This window comes from Glycine soja, chromosome 18 (assembly GCF_004193775.1).
Source record: "Glycine soja cultivar W05 chromosome 18, ASM419377v2, whole genome shotgun sequence".
In the NCBI taxonomy this organism is placed as follows: domain Eukaryota; kingdom Viridiplantae; phylum Streptophyta; class Magnoliopsida; order Fabales; family Fabaceae; genus Glycine; species Glycine soja.
Window position 1 is genome coordinate 1764791 of NC_041019.1, and position 24025 is coordinate 1788815.

Sequence of the window (24025 nt, forward strand, 5' to 3'; positions counted from 1 at the left end):
AAAACTGGAACAAATAAGAGGCCCAGAAAAAAGGGATAAATAACGGATAACAAAAAAGAAAGAAAAAAAACCCAACATAATTCCAACTTCAAAATTCTCTCAATAAAAAGTTTAACATGTAAATTTACTTGGAAACAAAACTCATAACCAATAATAATAATAAAAGAAATCAGTTTTATAGCATTAATTTGGGATGCTCTGCTTGTATGCAAATGGCACAACCTTACCCTCAAGATTGCAAAACACAGATGAGTAACAGATGCAATGTGAATCAATAAAAAGTATTGTTGCGTTGTTGATGACACAACCTTACTCATAAAAAATGCATTGTTGATGGCTAGCATTGTTGCAAGGTATTCATACAGTTTATTCTGCAACATAGAGAAAATACAACTCATCAACACCAGGAAATGGTTCTGTTCAAAATCACGGATTATAAAAAGTTATTATCTAAATGTTACAAGCTTAAGAAGATCTATCATTGTGAAAGTCTCTTATGCACATTAATATTACAAGCTTAAGAATGCTATACAAATGTTTGAGGTTTTGATATTTAACTTTTTATGATATGCTTTGATTTAATAGTTGCAAATTGCCACATTTCTCATGTCAGTTACTCGTATTCTCCCATAAATAAATAAGGCTTCTTCTGTCTCAATTTATTTTACTTCTAAAGCAACAATTTCTTTCTTTCTCATTTTTTTTGTACCCTCTGATCAGATCGTAGTCCGATCCTCAAGCCTTAGCCTCTATACACTTTGTGCTCGAGGCTCGATGATTGTGTATCCTTTTGATGGGACTGTAGTCTAATCTGGTGGTGGATCCCAATCTGATCTGATAACCTCCACAGTATTGTGCACATTATAGCACTGATGTAGGGTTAACCATGTACCGAGATCCTTGGGGACAGCATCTTGATACGCTCAATTGGCCTCGATTCCTGAATATCGGAGATGGGAGAATAGGCAGGTCGCAATAAAAGGTCATACCATTAACCTAGGATGGTAGGTTAAGTAATAATACACTTGACTTGATGCTCTCAACTAGGTCACCTTGACATACGACAAAGCCTTTTCTAAAACAATTTTATACATTGAAATTTGGAAATATGTATGTATTGAAATTCACAACAATACTTTTCTAACTCATATCCAAATATAAGCTCAGCCTAAAAGCCCAAATTAGGGGATGCAAAGAATTTTACCCTAAAGACTGTATATTTATATTATAAAACAATTTGGGCTTCCCCAAAAAATTTACCTGAAAGCAAATAAAAAATTTGAGTATTTATTAGAAATTAAAAATATTTTAATAAAAATAAAATAAAGATCCAAATGATAGTGTGATAACCGAAGAGGAATGCATGTCTTTCAACCACTGCCTGACCGCCACCACTGCCAACAGCCTAGTATCAACCGAATCCACATATACCAACAATCTTCAGACAAACACTTCTAAGTTGGTACTGAAGAGAATATCTCATGGGTAGATCAAAGAGTGCTACCAATAACAAAATCGGGATTATCATTTGACTAACAAATAGTTATATGCATTGGATGTTCTACCATAGTACATTGCTTTATGTGCAAGTCTTTTAATTATTCAATATTGACATGTTCATATATATATATATATATATATATATATATATATATATATATATATATATATATATATATATATATATATATATATATATATATATATATTTGAGGGATTGTATTATCTCTGAAAAAAGATTTTATCATAAAATCATAATGTATCTTTACATTTTAAAGTTAGATAAATAAAATTGATTTTAAATTGTTAGATATAATTAAAATACATAATTAATATGACTTTTAACAAATTGATATATAAACACTTAAAAAAAAGTTTCATGACGTACGGTGTGTATTGTTGGTACAAAAAAAAATTTATACTATCAACTAATTAAAATTATTATAAATAATAAAATTAATAAAAATTATTATGATAATCTGTAATTAGATTATTGAAAAATTATTTTATAATATAAATATACAGTCTTTTTTCTTTAAGAAAAATTGCTAGACCAAGCAATATGGACCATGTGCTTTCTGAAAATATATAACACAAAAATTCCATTAAGTTTTTTTGCACCTATAAGCTACATCCGCTACGTACTGCATGTGGAGCCTCATGAGTGTGAGGATCTTCCACAGGTCACTAGTTTGACATCTGAAAGCTCCTCGTGTAAAACGTGAAAACAAATAACAAGCTTGGACTGGTGTACGATTTAGTGTTACTAGCTATCCCATGTAATAAATATATAAATCTTAAATCACAAGGAATGATGCAATATATGGTTCCTCTAATAGTAAGTTATCCCACCAAATCTGAATATAATTAAGAAGTTGTATTCGTCTGAATGTTGTGTCTAAAAGGGTTGATTGATGAATGATGGCTACATGTGAGAGTTTGATAACAACAGCTAGCTAGCCATTAGCCAAGCCACTAACTAGACATTAGTTTTGGTTGGTTGTCAGACAAACCGTTAGACCTGAGAACGAAAGCGTATTAAACAAAAGATGATATGTAGACTTTTAATATAAAAAGAGATGGAGAAACCAAATTGAGATTTGATAGGTGAACTATAAATCATGACAGTGCATTAGACAAGTTGGTAGAGTTTGTTACTAACTCATCAGATTCTTAAGAAAGGCAAAAATAGAAACTACACCACATGTCGCTAGCGATAACGTGCAATTTATAAATAAATAATGGCTTCATTTTCATGGTTAGTTATAAATTAATGGGTCACAATTCTTAATTTATTAGGAACGTATACTTCATTTTGAGAGTGTATAAAGTTGGAAGAAGAAAAGGGATATAGAAAGAATAAAAAAATGGATTTATCTAATTCATCCTAAATGAAAATGAGATTAAATAATTCAATATATCTTCATTGAATAATAGAATTTAAAAAATTGTCTTATTCTAAATTGTATCATTAATATTATAACTATCACATTTAATGTATTATCTTTCTTATCATTTATGTATAAAATTAAAAATTTATAATTAAAATTATATTAAAATACATAAATATATGTAATAGAATTATAAAAATTAAAATTACAGTTATATATAATTTCCTGTCACTTAGACTTGCAGTAGACAATTGTTTGTAGTTAAAAAATATGAACTGTAGTCCGGCTACGACTATTAATTTCAAGACTTATTTAACAAATAATAACAATTTTTTGTCATCTCGTCCCCATTTGTCTTGCGTGTTAATATATGTTATAAATATACATTGATATATTTTTTTATGTGTATTTGTTGATACATATAACAACAATAGGATTGCAATTCAGATTTTAATATTTTATTATTTTATTACATATTTATGTATTTTACTATAATTTTAATTAACAATTATAAATTTTTAATTTTATACAGAGAAATTAAAATGATACATTAAATGTAATAATCATAATATTAATGGTCAGAATTCATAATTAGACAAATGTTTAAATTGTATTGGTTATTGAAGATGAGATTTTTTATTTTCATTTTTACTTGGGGTCTTAGACAAACCTAAAAAAAAAAGAGAAAATAACACATGTAATAATTAAGTGAAGTAAATATAATGGAAAAAGATGACGAGATTAAGATGAGAAGAAAATGATATGAGATTGAAAAGATATTAAGTGTCTCTTTATATAAAACTCAATTAATTACGAGTTAACTGGTCATGCATCGAAAGTGTAAAACATTTTTATGTTATCATTTAATTATAAATTATAGTTAATATAATTTTTAAAATAATTATTATAAAAATTAATAAATTTACTGTACAAGATGAATTTTAATTAAATAGTGATATAATTTTTTTTACACTAACAAGTGTATAATTCTTTATCTCTTTAATTATTATCTAACTTTTGATTCCACCGCATGTCAATATTTTCTCTCTGACCAAAATAACTATCAAGGTTAGTAAACGAATATAAAGACAAATCCATCATGTTCTTTTGTGTCAAAATGAGGCCTTCTTAAAGATCACGCTCAATGATATGTAGTTTTCTAAGTCGCTAAAATGCATGTTACCCTCATGAAGCTATAATAGGGTTCAGAGATAGCTTTAGAAGTTCAATAGAGCATGTGGACCTGGGAGTGAGGTCGTATGTCGCTATAATGCTGTATAAACTTTTGGTGAGCATGCATGACCATTTTACTACTGGGGCTTCCATAGTGGGTTTCAGTGATAGTCTTCATAAGTTCATTAGTCTTTACAAGTTCAATAGAGAGAATATATGGGGACCTCGGAGTGAGGAGGTTGAAAGTCACTATAATGCTGTATAAACTTTGGTGTGTATATGCACCATCTGATGGCCATCCAATGTCCCCTAGGGACAACAGGGTACCTAATTAATTGGTACCACAACGGGGAGAAAATCAACACGTTTGTGGAATATACATACCTAGAATTGAAGGGCTAGCTCAATCAAGCTAAACTTGAATTCAACTATAGAAATTAAATTAAATTGAAATTTGGTTACACGAGTCAGGACCATTAGTTATAATTAAAATGCGTTAGCACAATTTCTAACGCTATAGGCATAGAAGCACTAATGGTGACACACACTAGTATAAAAATACTTTTAATATCAGTTATTTTAGATTTTTTTGTTTGTGTAAGTCAATCAATTTTAAAAGTTACTTCTAAATCAACTTTAACAAAAACTAATGTAGAAATGATCTAGAAAACTTTTTTTTTAAGTTCTAACTCTTTTTCATCAATGTTATACATATATATATATATATATATATATATATATATATATATATATATATATATATATATATATATATATATATCCCAAAATAACCAATCAAATAAACTACTTAGTTTACTTATATGTTAAATCATCGACCTATTACAAGAGAGGAGGTCTAACTCAGATGATTTATTATAATGTTAAGTTATTTTAAATCTTTTAATATTTTTATTTGATTTCTATGAATAAAAAAAAAATCAACTTACCCAACTTTAAAGTCTCAAGTCATTGGATATTATCTTTTTTAAATATATATATATATATATATATATATATATATATATATATATATATATAAATTGAACATTTGTTGTTATATTAGCTAATATTGAACATTTATTTATATCTTAAATAACATATTATCTATCAAAATAAAATGTTATAACAAATAATAATTCATTTTTATTTGTATGAATTTTCATAAATTTATTTATTTTCAAAAACTTTGAACTCAATGATTGTATGAAATAATTTATATTCTTAATTAATGAATTGATCGTATCCTATATATGCATAGTATATGAAAAATCAATTCTCTTAAAGTAACATAAAGAGGCCCTTTCGTTTAAGTAATTGAATTACTTAGACTTCAAAAAAACAATTGAGGGGAATCAAACAATTAACAGATAATTAATTCTAGCAAACTATATTCTCCTATATATTGTCAAATATTTGAAAATTAAAACTGTAAGTTATGATAATGATATTATAGTTGAACACGTGGCAGTATGGTGACCCAATGTTCGTCAAAAATCAAAATGATGTGTGCCTGGTACAGTCAAGTACGTATCTTTGAGTATGACATTCTTGTGCATGTAATTCTTTGCTGATCTTATCCATGTGTAAAATAAAATTAGTTATGTTGGATGACAGGCCACCTAGTTTAATACTTGAGAAATATTTTTCATAAGTATCTCTAACTAAACTCTTGTTAGATGCAATCAAATCACTTTAGTTACTTATAGTACTGTTATTTTATTTGCTCACGCATCATGGAAGTCTACGGTACTTATAGTACTGTTATTTTATTAGCCTAATTATCCATGTATAAGAATCATTGAATAAATAGTTAGTTTTACCAGATAGAAAATAAAAGAGGGTAAGGAACACCCAACCTATCATGAGAGCTAAAGCTTCACAACAAGCAACGAACAGCTTTTAACCTTAAACTAGGCTAATGCCAATATTAAAGAAGAAATAATTAAAATTGTAAGGCTGGTCGTGTATAAATTAAACAAAAGGCCCTCTATTCAAACCTTCATATATCATACCTGTTTTTAATTAACGCGGACTACTTTTTCATATAAAAAAAAGATCATTAGAGGATTAATTTAAAGCGTTTTAGTTTTTAATTACCAAAGAGAATAATTATTATTAGGCGCTTTGTCCCACAATCAATCACCTAAACAAGAAAAAGAAAAAGAAAAAAAAAGTCAAATTGGACTAATGCAAAAGTGGCACAATCTTTGTCTTGAACTCTTTAATTAGCAACAAATTATACTCTTCTGCACAAATCACAAGAATACCTTACATGAAAAGAATGTTAATTTGACGGTTTACATTAAATTATATGCAGTTTTCTGCAGGTAATTAATTTTCAAGAATTTAAGGTGGTTGGTAATTTTCAATAGCTAGCTTGACTAGCAAAGGAAAGAATAAAGTTAAAATGCTTCTTGTTTTGGCCTTTTTGGATTGTTATACTTTTTGCTAAACGGAAATGGTTATATGAATGGTAAAGGAGATAAATTGTTACATAGTCTAAAATTGTTATAGTCTTAATCAATCTTCAAACAATATATAATATAATTTTATTAACTATTTTTTATAAATTAAAATTTTCAATTATATGTCACATAAAAAGGAATTATGACCATAAATATATAATAGTCTTAAATCATGTAATAATTTGTCAGCAAAATAAGAGATTAAATAAAGTTAGAAGGAACACAATCAGTGGATTAATTAAAACCCGTCATATAAACTAAATTAAATATCAAATCTCAAAGTACGCATAAAAAATCTCAATAGATTTTTGTTAATAATTAACTAGTATTCTTAAAATATTGATTAAAAAATTAAAAGAAAAAATATATTTATTATATAAATCAGAAAAATATAAAAAAATTATAAATAATACAATTTTTTTCCTCCTAATAACAATATTTTTATTTGATGTCCTTAGAATATTGGGCTAACATTTAACATATAATTATACTTGGGAAAAATTTACTAGAAATAGTAATAATAGATTCTCTAACACTTTCTCCTAACATAGTCTATGATTAATTTAAATTTATTGAAAACTATGAAGTTATGAGAGAATTATTATTTTTGTAATTTTTAAGAAATTTCAACTAGAGAAAATATGTTTAAAAGAGCCTGCTGTTAAACTTTCTCAAAATTTATTTTCAACCTCTAACCGCAGACTTCTGAAATAAGCATTCATGCACTTTATTAACTAGCGGGTGCAACAACTCCTATGGGTTTGGAACCAAGTTAAGTTTCCCTTTGGGGTCTGACCTCAACTAAATTAACCTAATCTGCCTAACCTCAAAGGACTTTATCTTTCCCCCACCTCTAATCCACCCTATAAAAGCACCCTCTCCCACTCTTACTTGCATTGCAACCTTAACCTTCAGCATTCACACTAAGGTGTTCCTTGCTCGCCAAAAGATCATGGAGCCTGCCAAAACCATTCACAACAATGTCAAATACTCCCCCATCTTCTTAGCCATCTTTGTTCTGATCTTAGCTTCAGCATTGTCTTCAGCAAATGCCAAAATTCACGAGCACGAGTTTGTTGTACATTCTCTCACTCTCTTTCTCTTAATTTCTCTGGACTTATTTTATTCTTGTTTTTTTTAACTCTTTTCCGTTAGATAATAATTACCTAGCTGTTGATTGTAATGGAATAGGTTGAAGCAACTCCAGTGAAGAGGCTGTGCAAAACCCACAACAGCATCACCGTGAATGGACAATACCCGGGCCCAACGTTGGAAATCAACAATGGAGACACTTTGGTCGTCAAAGTCACTAACAAAGCTCGTTACAATGTGACCATTCATTGGTATAATATCAAGCTAGCATCTTAACTTCATTTTAGATTATGAAGACCCTTTGACTTAATTTTACACATCTGCTTACCACGATTTATAGACATATAGATATTAGTCTTACGAAAAACATTTTTCTCACTTTATAATTATACTACTCCCTTCACTCCTTTTTATATTAAAATGGAAAGAGTCTCTCTCTACCATGTGAAAAATAATATATAAATAAAAACATATATACTCTACCATGTGAAAAATAATATATAAATAAAAACATATATACACTTTTTACTTCTTGACATTCTAATTTTTTTTACCTTTCTTTCTTTCCCATGATATTTATCATTTATTCTCTCCTCTATTCTCATTTATCTATCTCCCAAGGTGTGTACATTCCATTAGAATGTGAAAATGAAAAACATTCACAAGCATAATGTAAAAAAAATAATATTATTTCTCATAACCCTATATATATATACACGCCACATAATACGTACGAACGTAAGTGATACTATCATGAAAGTTCTTGAATGGCTTTCTTTTCAGGGTGAATACATATATTAATGGATAGTGGTTTTTGTTGGTCATTGTTTCTTATTATTATGTCCTTAGGCACGGTGTTAGGCAAATGAGAACAGGGTGGGCAGATGGACCAGAATTTGTGACTCAGTGCCCGATTCGTCCAGGAGGAAGTTACACCTACCGTTTTACCGTTCAAGGACAAGAAGGCACACTTTGGTGGCACGCTCATAGCTCATGGTTAAGGGCCACCGTTTACGGTGCTTTAATCATTCGTCCTAGGGAAGGAGAACCCTACCCTTTCCCCAAGCCTAAGCACGAGACACCCATTCTTCTTGGTATTTTAATTTCCTTCTTAATTTACTCATGCATATGCATTATTTGTAATTATAGCATTCATGGTAACATGGAGGCAACTATCTAAAAAAGAATTGAGATTATTTAAAAACTAATAAGTGATTGTGATAGTTGTGATTAATTAATTAATACTATTGAAGCAAAGAGACAATATATATAGAAATTGTGGTTTTCTGTTGTTTAATTTTGCTTTTGGACAAAGATTAAACGGTTAAAGTGATGATGGTGATGATTTAGGGGAATGGTGGGACGCAAACCCTATTGATGTTGTGAGGCAGGCCACACGAACTGGGGGAGCCCCAAACGTGTCTGATGCATACACTATCAATGGTCAACCTGGTGATCTTTACAAGTGCTCCAGCAAAGGTTTGATTAATTGCTTCTTAATTTCGATTGCATTAATTGAACATGTCACATGTCTTGTTTAAATAAATTTACTTTGCAAAATATTTGACATAATTAAAACAGGATATGCAGTCATAAAAAAGAGAAAACGACATATGATATGAAATTATTAAAGATGTCAATTATTTATGAAACAAGTCAACAATAGGTTGCCTTTTGGTGCAGCGTCTATTTCATGGCCTTTCTACTTTTTGTTCTCTTTTGAAGACAAAAGTGTCTTCCCCACCAAATAAAAAGAAAAAAAAAAATGCAGAAGACTTTTAAGTAAATATATAGTTTATAAATTGCAAGTTTTAGCAAGAATTTTTAAAAAATATAATTTGATATTTTTTTTCATAAATTAGAAAGAAAAGGCTAACACTTTTTCTTAAAAATAATTATATTATAAAATTGTCTATTTAAAAAAAAAAAAACCATTGAAATGACTTAAAGCGAAGAGATTTTATACGCGAAACCTGCTTTTAATGATTTTATGCAACCAACAAGGTTGCCTGCAAGTCAAATGGAAAAAAGGCATTTAAAAACATAAAGTTAATCAAACTTTTCATTTCTTTAATTTAGATGATGTATCATTTTAATTTCTTACATTTTCTTAAAATATTAATTTTATGCATTTTCAACATAACTTTTTTTATATATTCAACTAATCAGAAAATATGATAAATCTAATTTTAAAATAATTATTGTAAAAATATTTTTTTACTATAAATATTAATTTGTAAAAAAATCTTTACACTATAAATTATTTACTACTCTTTTTTTTACTTCACATGGATTCCTTCTTAAAACTTTCAATTTTTTTTACTCAAAATCTGTAAATAAATCCAATAAATTGTTTTACCCTTTTGGTTTCATGCAGACACCACCATTGTCCCAATACATGCCGGCGAGACCAACCTTCTTCGTGTCATCAATGCTGCACTCAATCAACCTCTCTTCTTCACCGTCGCAAACCACAAACTCACAGTGGTTGGTGCCGACGCCTCCTACCTCAAACCCTTCACCACCAAAGTCCTCATGCTGGGCCCCGGGCAAACCACCGACGTCTTAATCACCGGCGACCAGCCACCTTCCCGCTACTACATGGCGGCGCGTGCGTACCAATCCGCCCAAAACGCTGCCTTCGACAACACCACCACAACCGCCATACTCGAATACAAATCACCGAATCACCACAATAAGCATTCTCACCATCATGCCAAAGGAGTAAAGAACAAAACCAAACCTATAATGCCTCCACTCCCTGCTTACAACGACACAAACGCAGTCACTGCCTTCAGCAAAAGCTTCAGAAGCCCTAGAAAAGTTGAAGTACCCACTGAAATTGACCAGAGCCTCTTCTTCACTGTGGGTTTAGGTATCAAGAAGTGCCCCAAAAACTTCGGACCAAAGAGGTGTCAGGTATTGGACTATTCACCTAATTCTATTATCATGCATCAATTTAATTTGCATGTACGTATCTTATCTTAAGATTTCAATAAATGTCTCATATAGGAAAAATTACTTATTTATGTTTATAAGCCCCACAAATTTTACATTTTAATCCATACTCTTAAAAATTAAGTCTAATTTAATTTCTTATTCTTTAAAAATGACTGATATGTTCTGATACAAAGAATTCAAATATTAAATATTTTTATTTTTTGTCTTTGTATTCTATTTTTTCATAAATTCTAATCTTGCTAATAATTTCAATTCATATTAAGATCGGTAAATAGAAAATCTAGAAAAAAAAACAAAAAAAGTATTTTTTTTCTCATTGATTTTATTTTCAATTGATTTGTCACTGACAAACTGATTCCTCTTAAATCTCACAAAAGTACATGTCGATATAAATATGAAATTATAAATTCATGATATCTATTTTCGATTTTTACATATAATTTTTTTTTTATCTTTTTTAGTTCCTAATAAGCATTTTTAAATGTCTTATGTTCCTACTTTGCATATCAGGGACCCATTAATGGGACGAGGTTCACTGCGAGCATGAACAACGTGTCTTTCGTTCTCCCGAACAACGTGTCCATCTTGCAGGCTCACCACCTCGGAATCCCTGGAGTGTTCACCACTGATTTTCCGGGGAAGCCGCCGGTGAAGTTTGATTACACCGGCAATGTGAGCCGTTCGCTGTGGCAACCTGTTCCCGGGACAAAGGCACACAAGTTGAAGTTTGGGTCGAGGGTGCAGATTGTGTTGCAGGATACTAGCATTGTCACTCCTGAGAACCACCCTATCCATCTTCATGGGTACGATTTCTACATTGTTGCAGAGGGTTTCGGGAACTTCGACCCAAAGAAAGATACGGCGAAATTCAACCTTGTTGATCCACCTTTGAGAAACACAGTGGCTGTGCCTGTAAATGGATGGGCAGTTATTCGATTTGTGGCTGATAACCCAGGTAAATAAATAGGGTCTTGTTAATGGGCGTAACATTAGTTAGGAAACTAAATATAAAAAATATTTATTGTATATGATATAAGAGAATGTAAAAAAATTTATAAAAAACAACTTTTCATATTTTAATAAAAAAAATCTTTTAATTTCTTAATCATGTTCTAAGAACACAAATTAATATTTAATTAGTAAATATTCACTATTGAGTTTTAATTAGATAACACTCTAGAAATATTATTTATTTATATATGAATATATACTTTCTTTCCAGTTTTCATTTGTATAATGTCCTTTTTATAAAAAGAAAGAAAGAAGCAAACTCAATCATTTGATGGGTGTGTTAATTGTTAATTGTAGGTGCATGGCTTTTGCATTGTCACTTGGACGTTCACATTGGATGGGGTTTGGCTACGGTGTTGTTGGTGGAGAATGGAGTTGGGAAGTTGCAATCCATAGAGCCTCCTCCTGTGGATCTTCCTCTTTGTTAGGATATCATTTCAAAATATTCGTTGGCCCCCAACAATCGGAGTTTTGCAGTTTTTCTTAGTTTGGAAGCTGGTTGATGCTTCCCTGCATTAATTTTGGGAGGGTTTTTTGTTTTGCTTCATTGCTTTGTTTTAATTGTACGTTCTTTTTCTAGAGAGAGATAAATTGGGTTTGGAACCTAGGAGAGGTGGTGATGATGCGGTTTCAACGCAACTATACCATCTGAACAGTCATTGCCCAACTAGTTAAATTGATGTTATTTTCCCCCCATAGCTCAAGTTACAAACAGATTGCAAGTTTTGAATATCAATATATCAGCTGGCTTTTTTTTGGGTTGCAACTCTTGGTCTCTTGAATATAAATATGTTGACATGTATTAAGTTTCAAAGTCCCCTAACCATTTGCCATCATAAACTAATACAAAATTCTCACATTAATTCACAGTATAGTGTATACAGAGGGATGCTTATCATAGCATCAAGCATTAAAATCCCTCAACGAATGTTGTCAACATATGGATTATGGGATAAAAATATAACTACGCTTTTCTGATAGAGGGTGGCTTTTGGTTTTCATCAGGCTGAATGTGCAAGCTGATAGAGGAGTATTAAGATAGAGTAGACTATTGTAATTGAGAAGCAGAAAGCTACTGTCGCTGATCATGTGAGTGGGTGGCAAATGTACTAGTCCAGTAGTCCTCTTGAGTTTTAGCCCAATAATCTCATCAAATGAATCTCTGGGCCTGCTTCATTAATGCTAAAAGTTGCCTCTTCGGCCTATGCTTTTTTTTTCTTTGTTAATAAAGTGATGAAAATAAAGGATATATTCATAAACTTTATTTATGTTTACTTTTTATAAATTTCTTAACAAATACTTATTGAGAAAAAAAAATCAAACTTCTCTCATAACATAAAATTAACTTGTGCATTTCTAACTTTTTAGAAGTTTTCTTATTTAACTTCCCTAAAAAACATTACATTTGCTACAGTAACTTGGTGACAGATTTCATGTTAGCTCTCGCATGATTTCAATTGTATTACAACATTTGTACTCTCAGTTATCCTTAATAAAATGATATGATTTTCCTTGCCTAAAAAAAACTTGGTGGCAGATTTTGTTGCATAGATTAATTCATCTATGTGCCTTTAGGCATTTGCTAGTCATGATGGTCTATAAATGCAGTCTTTACATGTATATTTCTAGATTTTAACATTGTTGGGTTCTGTACTATCTTTTGGGGTCTTTATTTGGATTCACCTTGTGCTTAAACCTAAAGGCTATTGATCATTTTATTCTTTTTCTTTTTGAATTTTTTTCATTAAAGTTTTTTCTTTTTATAAGTTGATTTTAATTTTTAGAAGAAACTTAATTCATTTTCTCTCTTCTTTTTCCTCCTGATGAAAAATTATTCAAATTGACTTTTAAAAAGATTGTATCATATATATGTGACATTTTCTTTTTCATTATTTTTTATGTTCATGTCACATAAAATGCAAGTCTCATAAAATGTGGTTGTAGGACAAAAAGTGATACTATACTCCACATGGTATATATACCAAAATAAAAGTAATACACGGAATCATGTGAAGCCTACTCAAGTAGATGTGCAAAATCTTGTGAATTCAAATTAGTTGTCTTGTTTATTCATTACCTTTTCAATTTTTTTAATCATCATAATTAAGGCCTTTCGAATCCCTTTAAGTGATAAAAGAAACGTGCAATTATGCAACAAATAAATTTTCGTTATGTTACTATTTAGTCAAGGAGGAAAAAAAAGTGATAAGGGAAGAAACAAGGGATATTTCCTGTTATAACAAACTTAAAATGGCGACTATTTTGACGACATTGCAAATACTCATAGTACGATATAAATTTTGAATTTAATATACAATGAATAGGCATATTCATTTTCTACCCCAAAAAAGCATACTCATTTATGTACATTTAATTTTCTCTCCATAGAGGAATTAATGTACAACCATGCATAAGGGATGAGCAAAAGGGACAGATTATTGCAATCCAGAAGCATCCAAGGAAAGTTGGATAAACAAATCAATTAATATATATAAAAAAAAAACAAAAATGCTCCTAGTAGAAGATTAAAGGAAGAGTTGGCTATATATGGCAAACCTTTTCTAACTGTTTTACCCTCTTCTCATCACCGCATTGCATCACCAATACGGGAACTTTCCCATTACAAAACTCATTGGAAGCCAACATATCCCCCAAAATTCCCAACTGATCTGCATTGTCCATGAAATTTGACATTTCTTCTTCTACAAAATTCCCCATGCTATGTCGTTTTCCCACCATCACTAGGTCATAGTCCTTCTCCATTCCCCGAATCGCTTTCAACACTTGTATGCAATCTTCCACCACAGCCTCATGGTAAACAACGTTAACACTATCACTACTAATATCATTCTTGGCAATAAACTCATCTATTAGACTCTCGTCCAACGTGCTCTCTAAATTCTCATCTTCATTTTCTACAAGTCCATTAAACCTCGAATCTTCATTGGTAGGCAAAACAAACCGGAACAAGGTGACACGTGTGTTGGGGCGTTCCAACATTCGAATCCCCAACGCCAATGCTTCTCTATCATCTTTTCCACCAATGAAGAAGATACCAACATCAAAAGACAACTTGGAGCTACTCCCACTTAGCACCGAGTATCTATCCACTAGTATCCCCAAAGTACCCTTTGCATTAGCGAGAAAATTTGTGTTGAGGTTGCGAATGGTGCTGGCCAGGTGGCTTCCTAGGGTTTGATCATTTTGGTGAAAGGGTATAATGAGAAGATGCACTGAGTTATCTTCGGCTAGGTTACAAACTGCTTCATGCATGCTTCTGTACGGAGCCACGTTAACATACGAAAGAACCGTTACAGGACCACTTGAGTTGTTGGAGTAGTTCTCAAAGGCACGTAAAATGTGGTTGGTGTTGGGGTAGTTTACGGACAAAGATTTTCGCTTGTTTTTGTTCATGGGAAGAAGAATGGGTGTGCTTTTTCCAACGAGCTCAATGAGATGGACCACGTAGACGTACAAGGGGCTTTGTGTGGTAGGGTTGCATGCTTCTATTAGGGCAATCATGTTGTGCACGTGTTCGTCTGTGTGCACACATGATACGATGTTGAACGGTGTATTTTCGGTTATGTTTTGGATTGTTTTCACACACCCTTCTTGTATGGTTTGCGTCTTACACACCCTACGGTGCCTGTACAAGGATTTGATCAAGGGTATGCAAATTGATGTCATGACCACCACAGACATCACCGCTACACTGAATACTTCTGTATCAATAACCTGCAAAAAGGAACGTCATGACATAAATTAGATTTAATATTTCACTAACAATATGTATAGCACCCACATTAAAAAGCATGAGAGTATTGAAATTCAAATCGCTTCAAAGAAATTATCATATGACCCAGAACTATCATGTATTCTTGATTCCGATTGTCAATTTGTATTACATGGCATATAATCAATTTTATTATTTTTTTATATATGAAAATTTTGATTATATATATCTTGACCGAAATCGTAGACATGTAGTGATGTCAAATCATAAAATAATTCCATCAATTAAAAACTTACATGCATAATTAATATTTTTTAATTGAGAGACAGAAATTGAGAAATTATTAGACAATATGACATCATCACATGATTATGATCTTATTCAGTTTCTACATGATATATAATCATGTTTTTTTTTCTTAATTTACAAAAGAAAGAATAATATATATGACTTTATTATGTGTCATATAGATGTTAATAAGAATCGTGAAAATTTTAGACCACCTGATCATTTCTCGAGGAAAGAGCATGAAAAGGAGACAAGCGATTTGATTTCTACCTCTCATAAAATAGAAGAAAATATATAAGAGAATATGCATTACCCTGAGTTTATTCATTCTACCGTAAAAGATGAGTTCGACTATACCCTTGACATTCAATATGAGCCCAAGCACGACGCCATGTTTGGGCTTAATATTATAGGTGGGAGAAATGAGCGCACATGCAAGTACCTTCACCAAGCATCCCACAAACAAGATAGCCAGAACTACTAGAACCACCTCCCAATGCTCATGAATTAAGGTCAAGTCTGTCCTTGTGCCAATCAACAAGAAGAAGAAAGGCATAAAAAACTCATACACGATCAATTCACTTCTCTCTATGATTGTTGTGGCGAGGGGGGGTCCATTTGGCAGAACCAAACCATAGAGAAAAGGTCCCATGACGAAATATATGCCGAATGTGTCACTAATAGCTGCCATAACCAAAGGCCCCAGAAGTAACAAGACAACGTATGCTTCTTTAATTGGCTTCCCAGGTGGTGTTCTCTCCAAAACAATGTTCACTAGTGGTCGTATAATAAGAAGTAATAAAACAGCAAATCCAGTTGCACCTATCAAAAGCACGATTAGAAATCGCATGCTGAATTTTGAGTTGAACAGGAGTTCCATCGTAGTCCATTGCAATATTTCACTGATCATGGCTGAAGATAGAGCAATTTGGCCAAGTTCTGTGGCTACAAGGTTGAGTTCCATCAAGGTTTCGGATACAACAGCGAAACTGCTCAAGGTGAAGATGTTCGGGAAGTGGTAGATTGACATTTGGTTTTGATTAGCATTACCGTTGGGAGAATACAAAGAAAACAAGGTTACAGTGACCAAGAAAGAAGCCAAGAAGGGAAACACACCGAATCGCCAACAACGTTTCGCTGATTTTAATGTTGTCACCACGTCCATTTTCAAACAAGTGAGGAACACGCAATATGTAGTGCCTATTTTGGACAACGTATTTAGAAACAGGGATTGTCTTACCGGAAAGAGGGCTCCCAATATTTCTTCATGGCGCCCTAAGAATGTTGGCCCCAACAGAATGCCAGCCTGTAAAATTTAAACGAAATTAAGATTATTTATGGGTATGTTGGATAGAAAAAACAAGACCAATAAATATAAAAATGATTATATATGTGTATGTTTTCTTTTTTTGTGGGAAAAGGAACGATAAACTTCTAAAAAAACCTTAAGAAAACACGCTTGAAGAAGCGTCTGCCATAATGCCGTTAAACAAGAAAGAATGATCAAACTTGGTCAGCTCGTATTGAACACTAGTAATTAAAATTACTAATAAATTAACCTATATATGAGAAATGTAGAATATATTAGGAGTGAATGCTTACGATGACGCAGCAGATGAATTTGGGTGTATTGATAGGCCTGAGGACATAATGAAGGGCTTTAGAGAGTAAACTGACTAAAATGATTTGGAACAATGTGACAGGAACCACAAAATCGAATGGATTATCACCCATCCACACGCCTAAAGAGCCTACAGTTCTATCATTCTTGAGACAAACTATCATTTGACCCGTTCTAGCGTCATTAAAGACCGTGGTAATGGAACTTTCACTCATTATATATATGTTTGTACCAAGCAATTAGTGTTGACAAGAAAAACAAAAACCTTTCTCTCTTGGGTTGTTGGTGTTTGCAACAAACGCAAACACGAGCACTACCTGAGGGAGAACAAAAGTAGATAGGAGAAAAGCATATATGTGCATTTTTATATGCTCTAATCAAATTGGCAGATAAAGCAATTATATTTAACAAAATATGAGCTGCGAATGTGGTGTTAGTTATTACAACGGTTCAAAAATCAATTATAGCAATGATAACTTTAGCCAAATGTATTCCGAGTTGGAGTTTCGAGAAATTTTGGCTAGGAAAGAAAATTGATATGCTATCACTGAGCTAAGGCCAGTGTGTAACGAAAAACCAAGAAGAGTGAATTTCAATTTTGTCTCTTTAAGGTATAATTTTAACCAACCGTGTCACAAATATCGCACAACAAAAGTTTGTGTACAAATGGTTTAATGAAGACAGGTGTAGTCAACGAGAATAACTGGTTACAACCAACAATGACATACGGAATAGTGGCAGGGATGATCGGAAAAAAAATACAGCAAATAGGCAATAGTAAATTTTAATTTGTGCGCCGTTTCACGATAATATTTTCTTGTAGAAAAGGATTCTCCTTGCAATAGAGGAGTACAAAAAGATTTGTACAAACTACCACTAGCATTTAATAATAAAAAATAATTTTGATAACAAAATATAAATTAAAATATGAAAATTCATGCATTTAAAATTTTAAGTGTTGAAATTTCCTTAAAAAAATAGTTTGATTGATTGATATAATATTTCTTTATTTTGATTTATATATATATATATATATATAACGATAATTGATAATAAAATTTTACTTTTACTTTTAAATACATATATAAAAATTAAGGAAATAGTATGTGATTAATTTTACTACTTTTCTATAATATAGTTTAAAATAAGAAATAAAATCAAGACACGTACTTGTTTGCTATTATTATTTAAATTAGAAAATGAAATAAATATTTTATTGAACCTAAAGTGTCTTTAATCATTTAGCATGGAGATCATTTGGAAAAGTTGTTATAATTTAACTAGATGTCCGTTTGAAAAAGTTTATGTGTATCTTAAAGTTATATTATTGTATAAAGTGTATGTTTCGAAGATCTTATTAAAATAATTTATAATATATATCTATGATAAAGACTAACAATAACTAAAAAAAACTTTGCATCACATTGTTAATCTTTTACATTAATTTAAAATATAATTCACATATTTTATTTTTTATTTATTATGAATTTTAATTATAATACATATTCAAAATTATTTATTTATTATAAATTTTAGTTAAATAAAATAAACATTTATTTTGCAAATTCTACAAGCTAATAAACTAGTATTACTAAATGCATAGAGTATGAGCAAATTCGTGTAGGTGGATTTTGTATATTATATATGCTTTTCGTTAAATAATTATTACTCGACTTTAGAAGGTTGAAAAAGGTCATAAAAATTTAGCTATTATGAATCTAAACTTTCTTTCTATTTTTCTTCCGATCCTTTTGTTTTTTCATCACATTAGTTATCGTATATGTTATTTTTTCTCGATTTTTTTCCTATCTCTTTATTCCTTCTACCTAATACACTAAAAATGATATATATACATTTTTCCACAAAGACTCCTGCCCTTTTCTATCAGCTAAAATTATTTATGTACAAATAAAAAAGGTACAAACACAACATTTATTTATGAACAGATAAACGTTTTTGTGAGACATTAACTGAACCTACTCTATCAAGCTTATTATTACTACTACTACTTATCTTCACTCCACCACACTGTGTCACTAAAACCGGAACCATCCCCATACAAAATTCTACTGAAGACAACATATCCCCCAATATTCCCAATGCATCAGCGTTCTCCATGAAAGTTGTCATTTCTTTTCCATTCAAAGATCCATCATTGTGGCGCCTTCCCACCATCACAAGATCATAGTTTCCTTCCAAACTATGCACTGCTTCCAACACCTCCACCCCATCGTCCACCGTAATCTCGTACCAACAAACGTTACCAATGCCATATTTCATGCTCTTGAACTCGTCAATTAACCCCTCGTCCAACATGGTATCTTCCTCTTCCTCTTCACGCTCTTCTCTTGTCAAAATAATTTTACAACCACACGGTTTCTTGTTCACGATAACAAACCTAAACAAGCTCACCCTCGTATCTGCACGCTCCGACATTCGAATTCCCAATGCCAGAGCTTCCCTATCGTGGGCCCCACCTATGAAGAATACACCCACGTTGAAATACATGTTGTTGTTGTTGGACGCGCCCAGCCGAGAGTGCCGGTCCACGAGTATCCCCAACGTGCATGGCGCATGCGCTTGAAACCTAATATTCATCTTCCTGATGGAGGCTGCCACGTGTCCGACAAGGTCAATGTTGCCGTTTTCGTGAAAAGGGATGATAATGAAAGGCACCATATTGTCTTGGGCGAGGTTGAAAATGGCGTCGTGCATGCTCTTGTAAGGTGCCACGTTGATGTAGGGAAGAACCTTGACTGGCCCACTTGAGTTGTTGGAGTAGTTTTCGAAGGCTTGCATGATGTGGTTGGTGTTGGGGTAATTCACAGACAAGAATTTTCTGCTACCGTGTCTATGTTTTATGGGAAGGAGAATGGGTGCACTTTTCCCCACGAGCTCGATAAGGTGGACTGCGTAGACGCATATGGGGCTCTCTTGCACTGGGTTGCACTCTTCTAATAAGGCAGTGATGCCACGCACGTTTGCTTCATTATGTACACAACAAACAATGTGAAACTCTCTGTTTCTTGGAGTGCTTTGGATCGTTCTCAGTTCCCCTTCGAATAAGCTTTCTGCGTGTACTCGAGGGCGATGCTTGTACAATATGTTAACCAAGGGTGTTACAATCGCGGTTATAAGTACCACACAGAACACCAATTGACTGAATGTATCCTCATCCAACATCTACAAAACGTAATAATAACCTAAATTAGATTTGATTTGATGTATTGTACATACAACGCATTTTCAATGTTTTTTTAAATGAATTAGTGCTTGAGTTTATATTTCAGTGTTATTTTAATCCCCAAAGTTATGGAAGAGTCAAATAAATTTTGATTTTTTTATGATTTAATTCGAGTCCTTCAAATTGGCGTCTTTTTTCTCGTTTTGGTTCCCAGTATTTAAGTCATAATAATAATAATAATAAAAGTTTAGGAAGAAAAATGAGAAAACTAATTAATTTCGGGTTTTATTTAAGGTTTTTTTAGTTTCAGAAACTAAAATGACATATAGATACAAATTTAAAGATTAAATTCGTCATTTACTCATTTTTTATTAGACAAAATTTAGGTTTAAGCATGCATACCTTTTGTTTCTTGAATCTAGCCAAACTTATGAGTTGAGTTATACCCTTGATGTTCAACATGAGGCCAAGTAGCGTGCCATGTTTAGGTCTAATGTTGTACGCTAGAGAAACCAACACACAGGCCAGCAACTTGGCCAAGTCTCCCGCGAAGAAAACACCCTGAAGGGTCAAAAATAAGCGCCAATCCTCAAGTGCAGACAAATCCGTGTTGATGCCAATGTACACAAAGAAGAAGGGTAGCAAGAACTCAGTGGTAAGAACTTCACTCTTCTCCGCTAGCGTTGTCCCTAAGGGGGGGCCACTTGGTACGACCAAACCAAAAATCAAGGGTCCCATGAGAAACGTTACGCCCATCAAGTCTCCCACACCAGCCATCACTAGCACCCCAAGAAGTATCAACACAACATAAAGTTCCTTCACAGGTTTTCCAACTGGGGTTCTCATAGCAATCAATTTCATGGTTGGTCGAAGAACAAAGAAGTTGAAGAAGACGAGCAAGCACCAGTTTCCCAACAATGCGATTGATTTTTTCACATCAACATTAGATGTGAAGCTATGCATAACGATGAAAAGCCATAGTATGATGTCGTTGATCATGGAGGAAGAGAGAGCGATCTGGCCAAGTTCTGTGGCTGTGAGGTTCAGTTCAAGCATTGCATCAGACACGACGGGGAAGTTGCTCAACGACATTAAGCAGCTTACTGAGACACGCGCGATTGTTAAAGATGCAGAGGAAATTTGTTGGGGGTGATAATAGAGACATAAGAGTGCTAAGATAACCACAAATGAAGCGAGGAAGGGAATTACTCCAAGTCGCCACGTGCTTTTGGCTGCTCTTATGGTCATTAGTACGTCCATTTTCAATGCAACTAAGAATACGAAATATACGGCGCCGGTTAAGGATGCCATCACTAAATACTCCGTCTGTCTCGGTGGAAATAAAACCTGCCAATACGTCTTGCTCCGCCCCAAAAATGTGGGGCCCAAAATAATGCCACCCTGCACATTTTCACTAAACACAACTTTAACATTCAAACTAAACCTATCATTATAATTTACAAATCATACAAGAATGAATTTCTTCTGCTAGAATTAACAGTTTCAAACCTTAAATTATACTAATAGATGGTTAAGATTTCTACTTAAAATCATATATATCATTTGCTTTCGTTTTCAATGCTAAAATGATGTCAGTAATAAGCCACAGTAATAATCACATTCATGATAATAGTGATAAAATGATCACCACAGTAATATCAATCACAATAGTCAAAATAATAATAATAATGACCTTGATGTGAAAACTGCTAAAGTGAATTTTATATAAGGAAATCATTCTCATATAGAAATGATAAAATTAATTATTATGAGAATGAAAATAATAAATTTTTATTTGAATGGTTAGATTTAAAAAATACATCACTTCTTATTAAGTGGTCATGTGTGAACATTAAATTACCTTTAATCTTTATCATAATTACTCTTTTCATTCTTAAATTAAGATTTTTTTCTAATTTCTAGATATATTAATTATTTTTTTCTTAGATATTCTTACTTAATTATTTTCTCATCAAATATTAATGAGATGAATAGAGAAATAAGAAAAGAATAATTTTTGAATGATAATATAATTAATTAATTAATAAATTTAATGTGATTAATTAAATTAATTATTTTTCTTAAGACACATAAATTAGTTGAAAGGTAATTGTAATAAGGGACAGACGGAGTGAAATAAATTGCTACTAATTTCATAAAAAAAAAACCTTCAAACTATGAGCAATCGTGGTCATTGAAAACAACAAAGAAATGAAATCCTAACTTTTTATCATGAGATAAATTTTCTTGGCAAAATGATAGACAGACCAAAATGGTGTCTTCCATGTCTCTCCTCCTTCCACAAACAAACGTTACCCCATACCTCAGACACTCCTCGACAACTATTGGACTTGTGGAGTCCAACATTGGACTCTTTGAAGAATAATTCGGAACAGCCTCAACTACCTTCAATTTGGAACTATAAACCACGTTATCACACTGCCTTGTCGGAGAAGTGCACCTATCCAGCTTATGGCGCTTTCGGCTGTTTTCCAGCGGCGAGACTAACACATTAATAGTTATGTATTTCAAGGGCAAAAGGTCCAAACTCTAGCGTGTGGAAGGGCGTGAGGTGGATTCCATGGGAGAAGAAGTCTCGCATCATGTTGAGGAATAAATGGTGTATAAGGAGAAGGCTAAGCGTCATGTTTGAGGAGACTAATTTCTTGAAGACAATTTCAAGAAAATCATCTTTGAATATTTGATTTTTAAGATGGTTTTAAGAAAATCATCTTTAAACACTTAATTTTTAAGATGATTTTTATAAAATTGTCATCATACATCTTCTATTATTTACAAAATTATTACTGCCTAACATTTTAAGACAATTTTTTAAACTATCTTAAAAAATACGTTGTAAAAATTATTTTTTAGTAGTATAATCATATTTGTCACTGTTTTCATTATCATTATTATCAATATTTTTATTGTTATCACTACCATCTTCACCTATCATTAACATCATCATTTCATGGTTGTCAACGTGAGAAGATGGTAGCTTGATACCGACATGATGACAATGATGACGATTTGTGATAATTGTTGCAAAAAAAGTGAAAAGAAAATAAGGGGTTAAAGAGAGAGAGAAAATTGTAGCCTTTCAATATTTTTTTAAATTTATTAAAAGGGAAAAAAACTTTTATAGCTAGCTTACCAGGACGTTGCAGATGAATTTGGGTGTTCTTAGAGGCCTGAGAAGAAAGTAAAGCGTTCGAGAGACTAAGATGACGGTGAAGAGTTGGCACAACGTTACAGGAAGCACAAATTCAAATGGACGATCCCCAATGAAAATTCCTAAAGAGCCCACATTTCTATCGTCTTCGACACAAACTTGCCACTGCCCATGGGAATCCCAATAACTTGAGACAATTCCATTGCCTCGTGAAGTCGCCATATTATCGCTATATATATCCAACTAATCAAATTAGTATTTCTGTGTTTGTGTTTGCATGCATGATGACGCAACACAAACACGTACCCAGGGACATAAAATGCTGAGTGGAGCACGCAATGATATGAAAAAACAATGTCTTAATTTTTTGTTGTTGAGTTATGAAGAACAATGTCTGAATGAAAGAAATGAAAAAAGAGGAGGGGAGGGGTCTT

At 32.2% G+C, this 24025-nt stretch overlaps 3 protein-coding genes across 3 annotated transcripts; 1 reads left to right on the plus strand and 2 right to left on the minus strand.

Annotated features, from left to right (window-relative positions):
* The first annotated feature begins 7414 nt into the window (after positions 1-7414).
* LOC114395044 (laccase-12-like) lies at positions 7415-12359 on the plus strand. Its single transcript, XM_028356731.1, has 7 exons — positions 7415-7607; positions 7721-7872; positions 8471-8715; positions 8972-9100; positions 9999-10540; positions 11093-11537; positions 11891-12359. The coding sequence occupies exons 1-7, from the start codon at positions 7482-7484 to the stop codon at positions 12019-12021; spliced, it is 1770 nt and encodes a 589-aa protein (XP_028212532.1). The 5' UTR covers positions 7415-7481; the 3' UTR covers positions 12022-12359.
* Positions 12360-14134: 1775 nt separating this feature from the next.
* LOC114396186 (cation/H(+) antiporter 15-like) lies at positions 14135-16779 on the minus strand. Its single transcript, XM_028358089.1, has 2 exons — positions 16057-16779; positions 14135-15328 (listed from the first exon to the last, which is right to left on the minus strand). Exons 1-2 carry the CDS (start codon positions 16777-16779, stop codon positions 14135-14137), a joined length of 1917 nt encoding a protein of 638 aa, XP_028213890.1.
* A 2388-nt stretch (positions 16780-19167) lies between these two features.
* Positions 19168-23813, minus strand: LOC114395146 (cation/H(+) antiporter 15-like). Its single transcript, XM_028356854.1, has 5 exons — positions 23673-23813; positions 23574-23610; positions 22736-22923; positions 20822-21820; positions 19168-20418 (listed from the first exon to the last, which is right to left on the minus strand). The coding sequence occupies exons 1-5, from the start codon at positions 23811-23813 to the stop codon at positions 19168-19170; spliced, it is 2616 nt and encodes an 871-aa protein (XP_028212655.1).
* Positions 23814-24025: the final 212 nt, after the last annotated feature.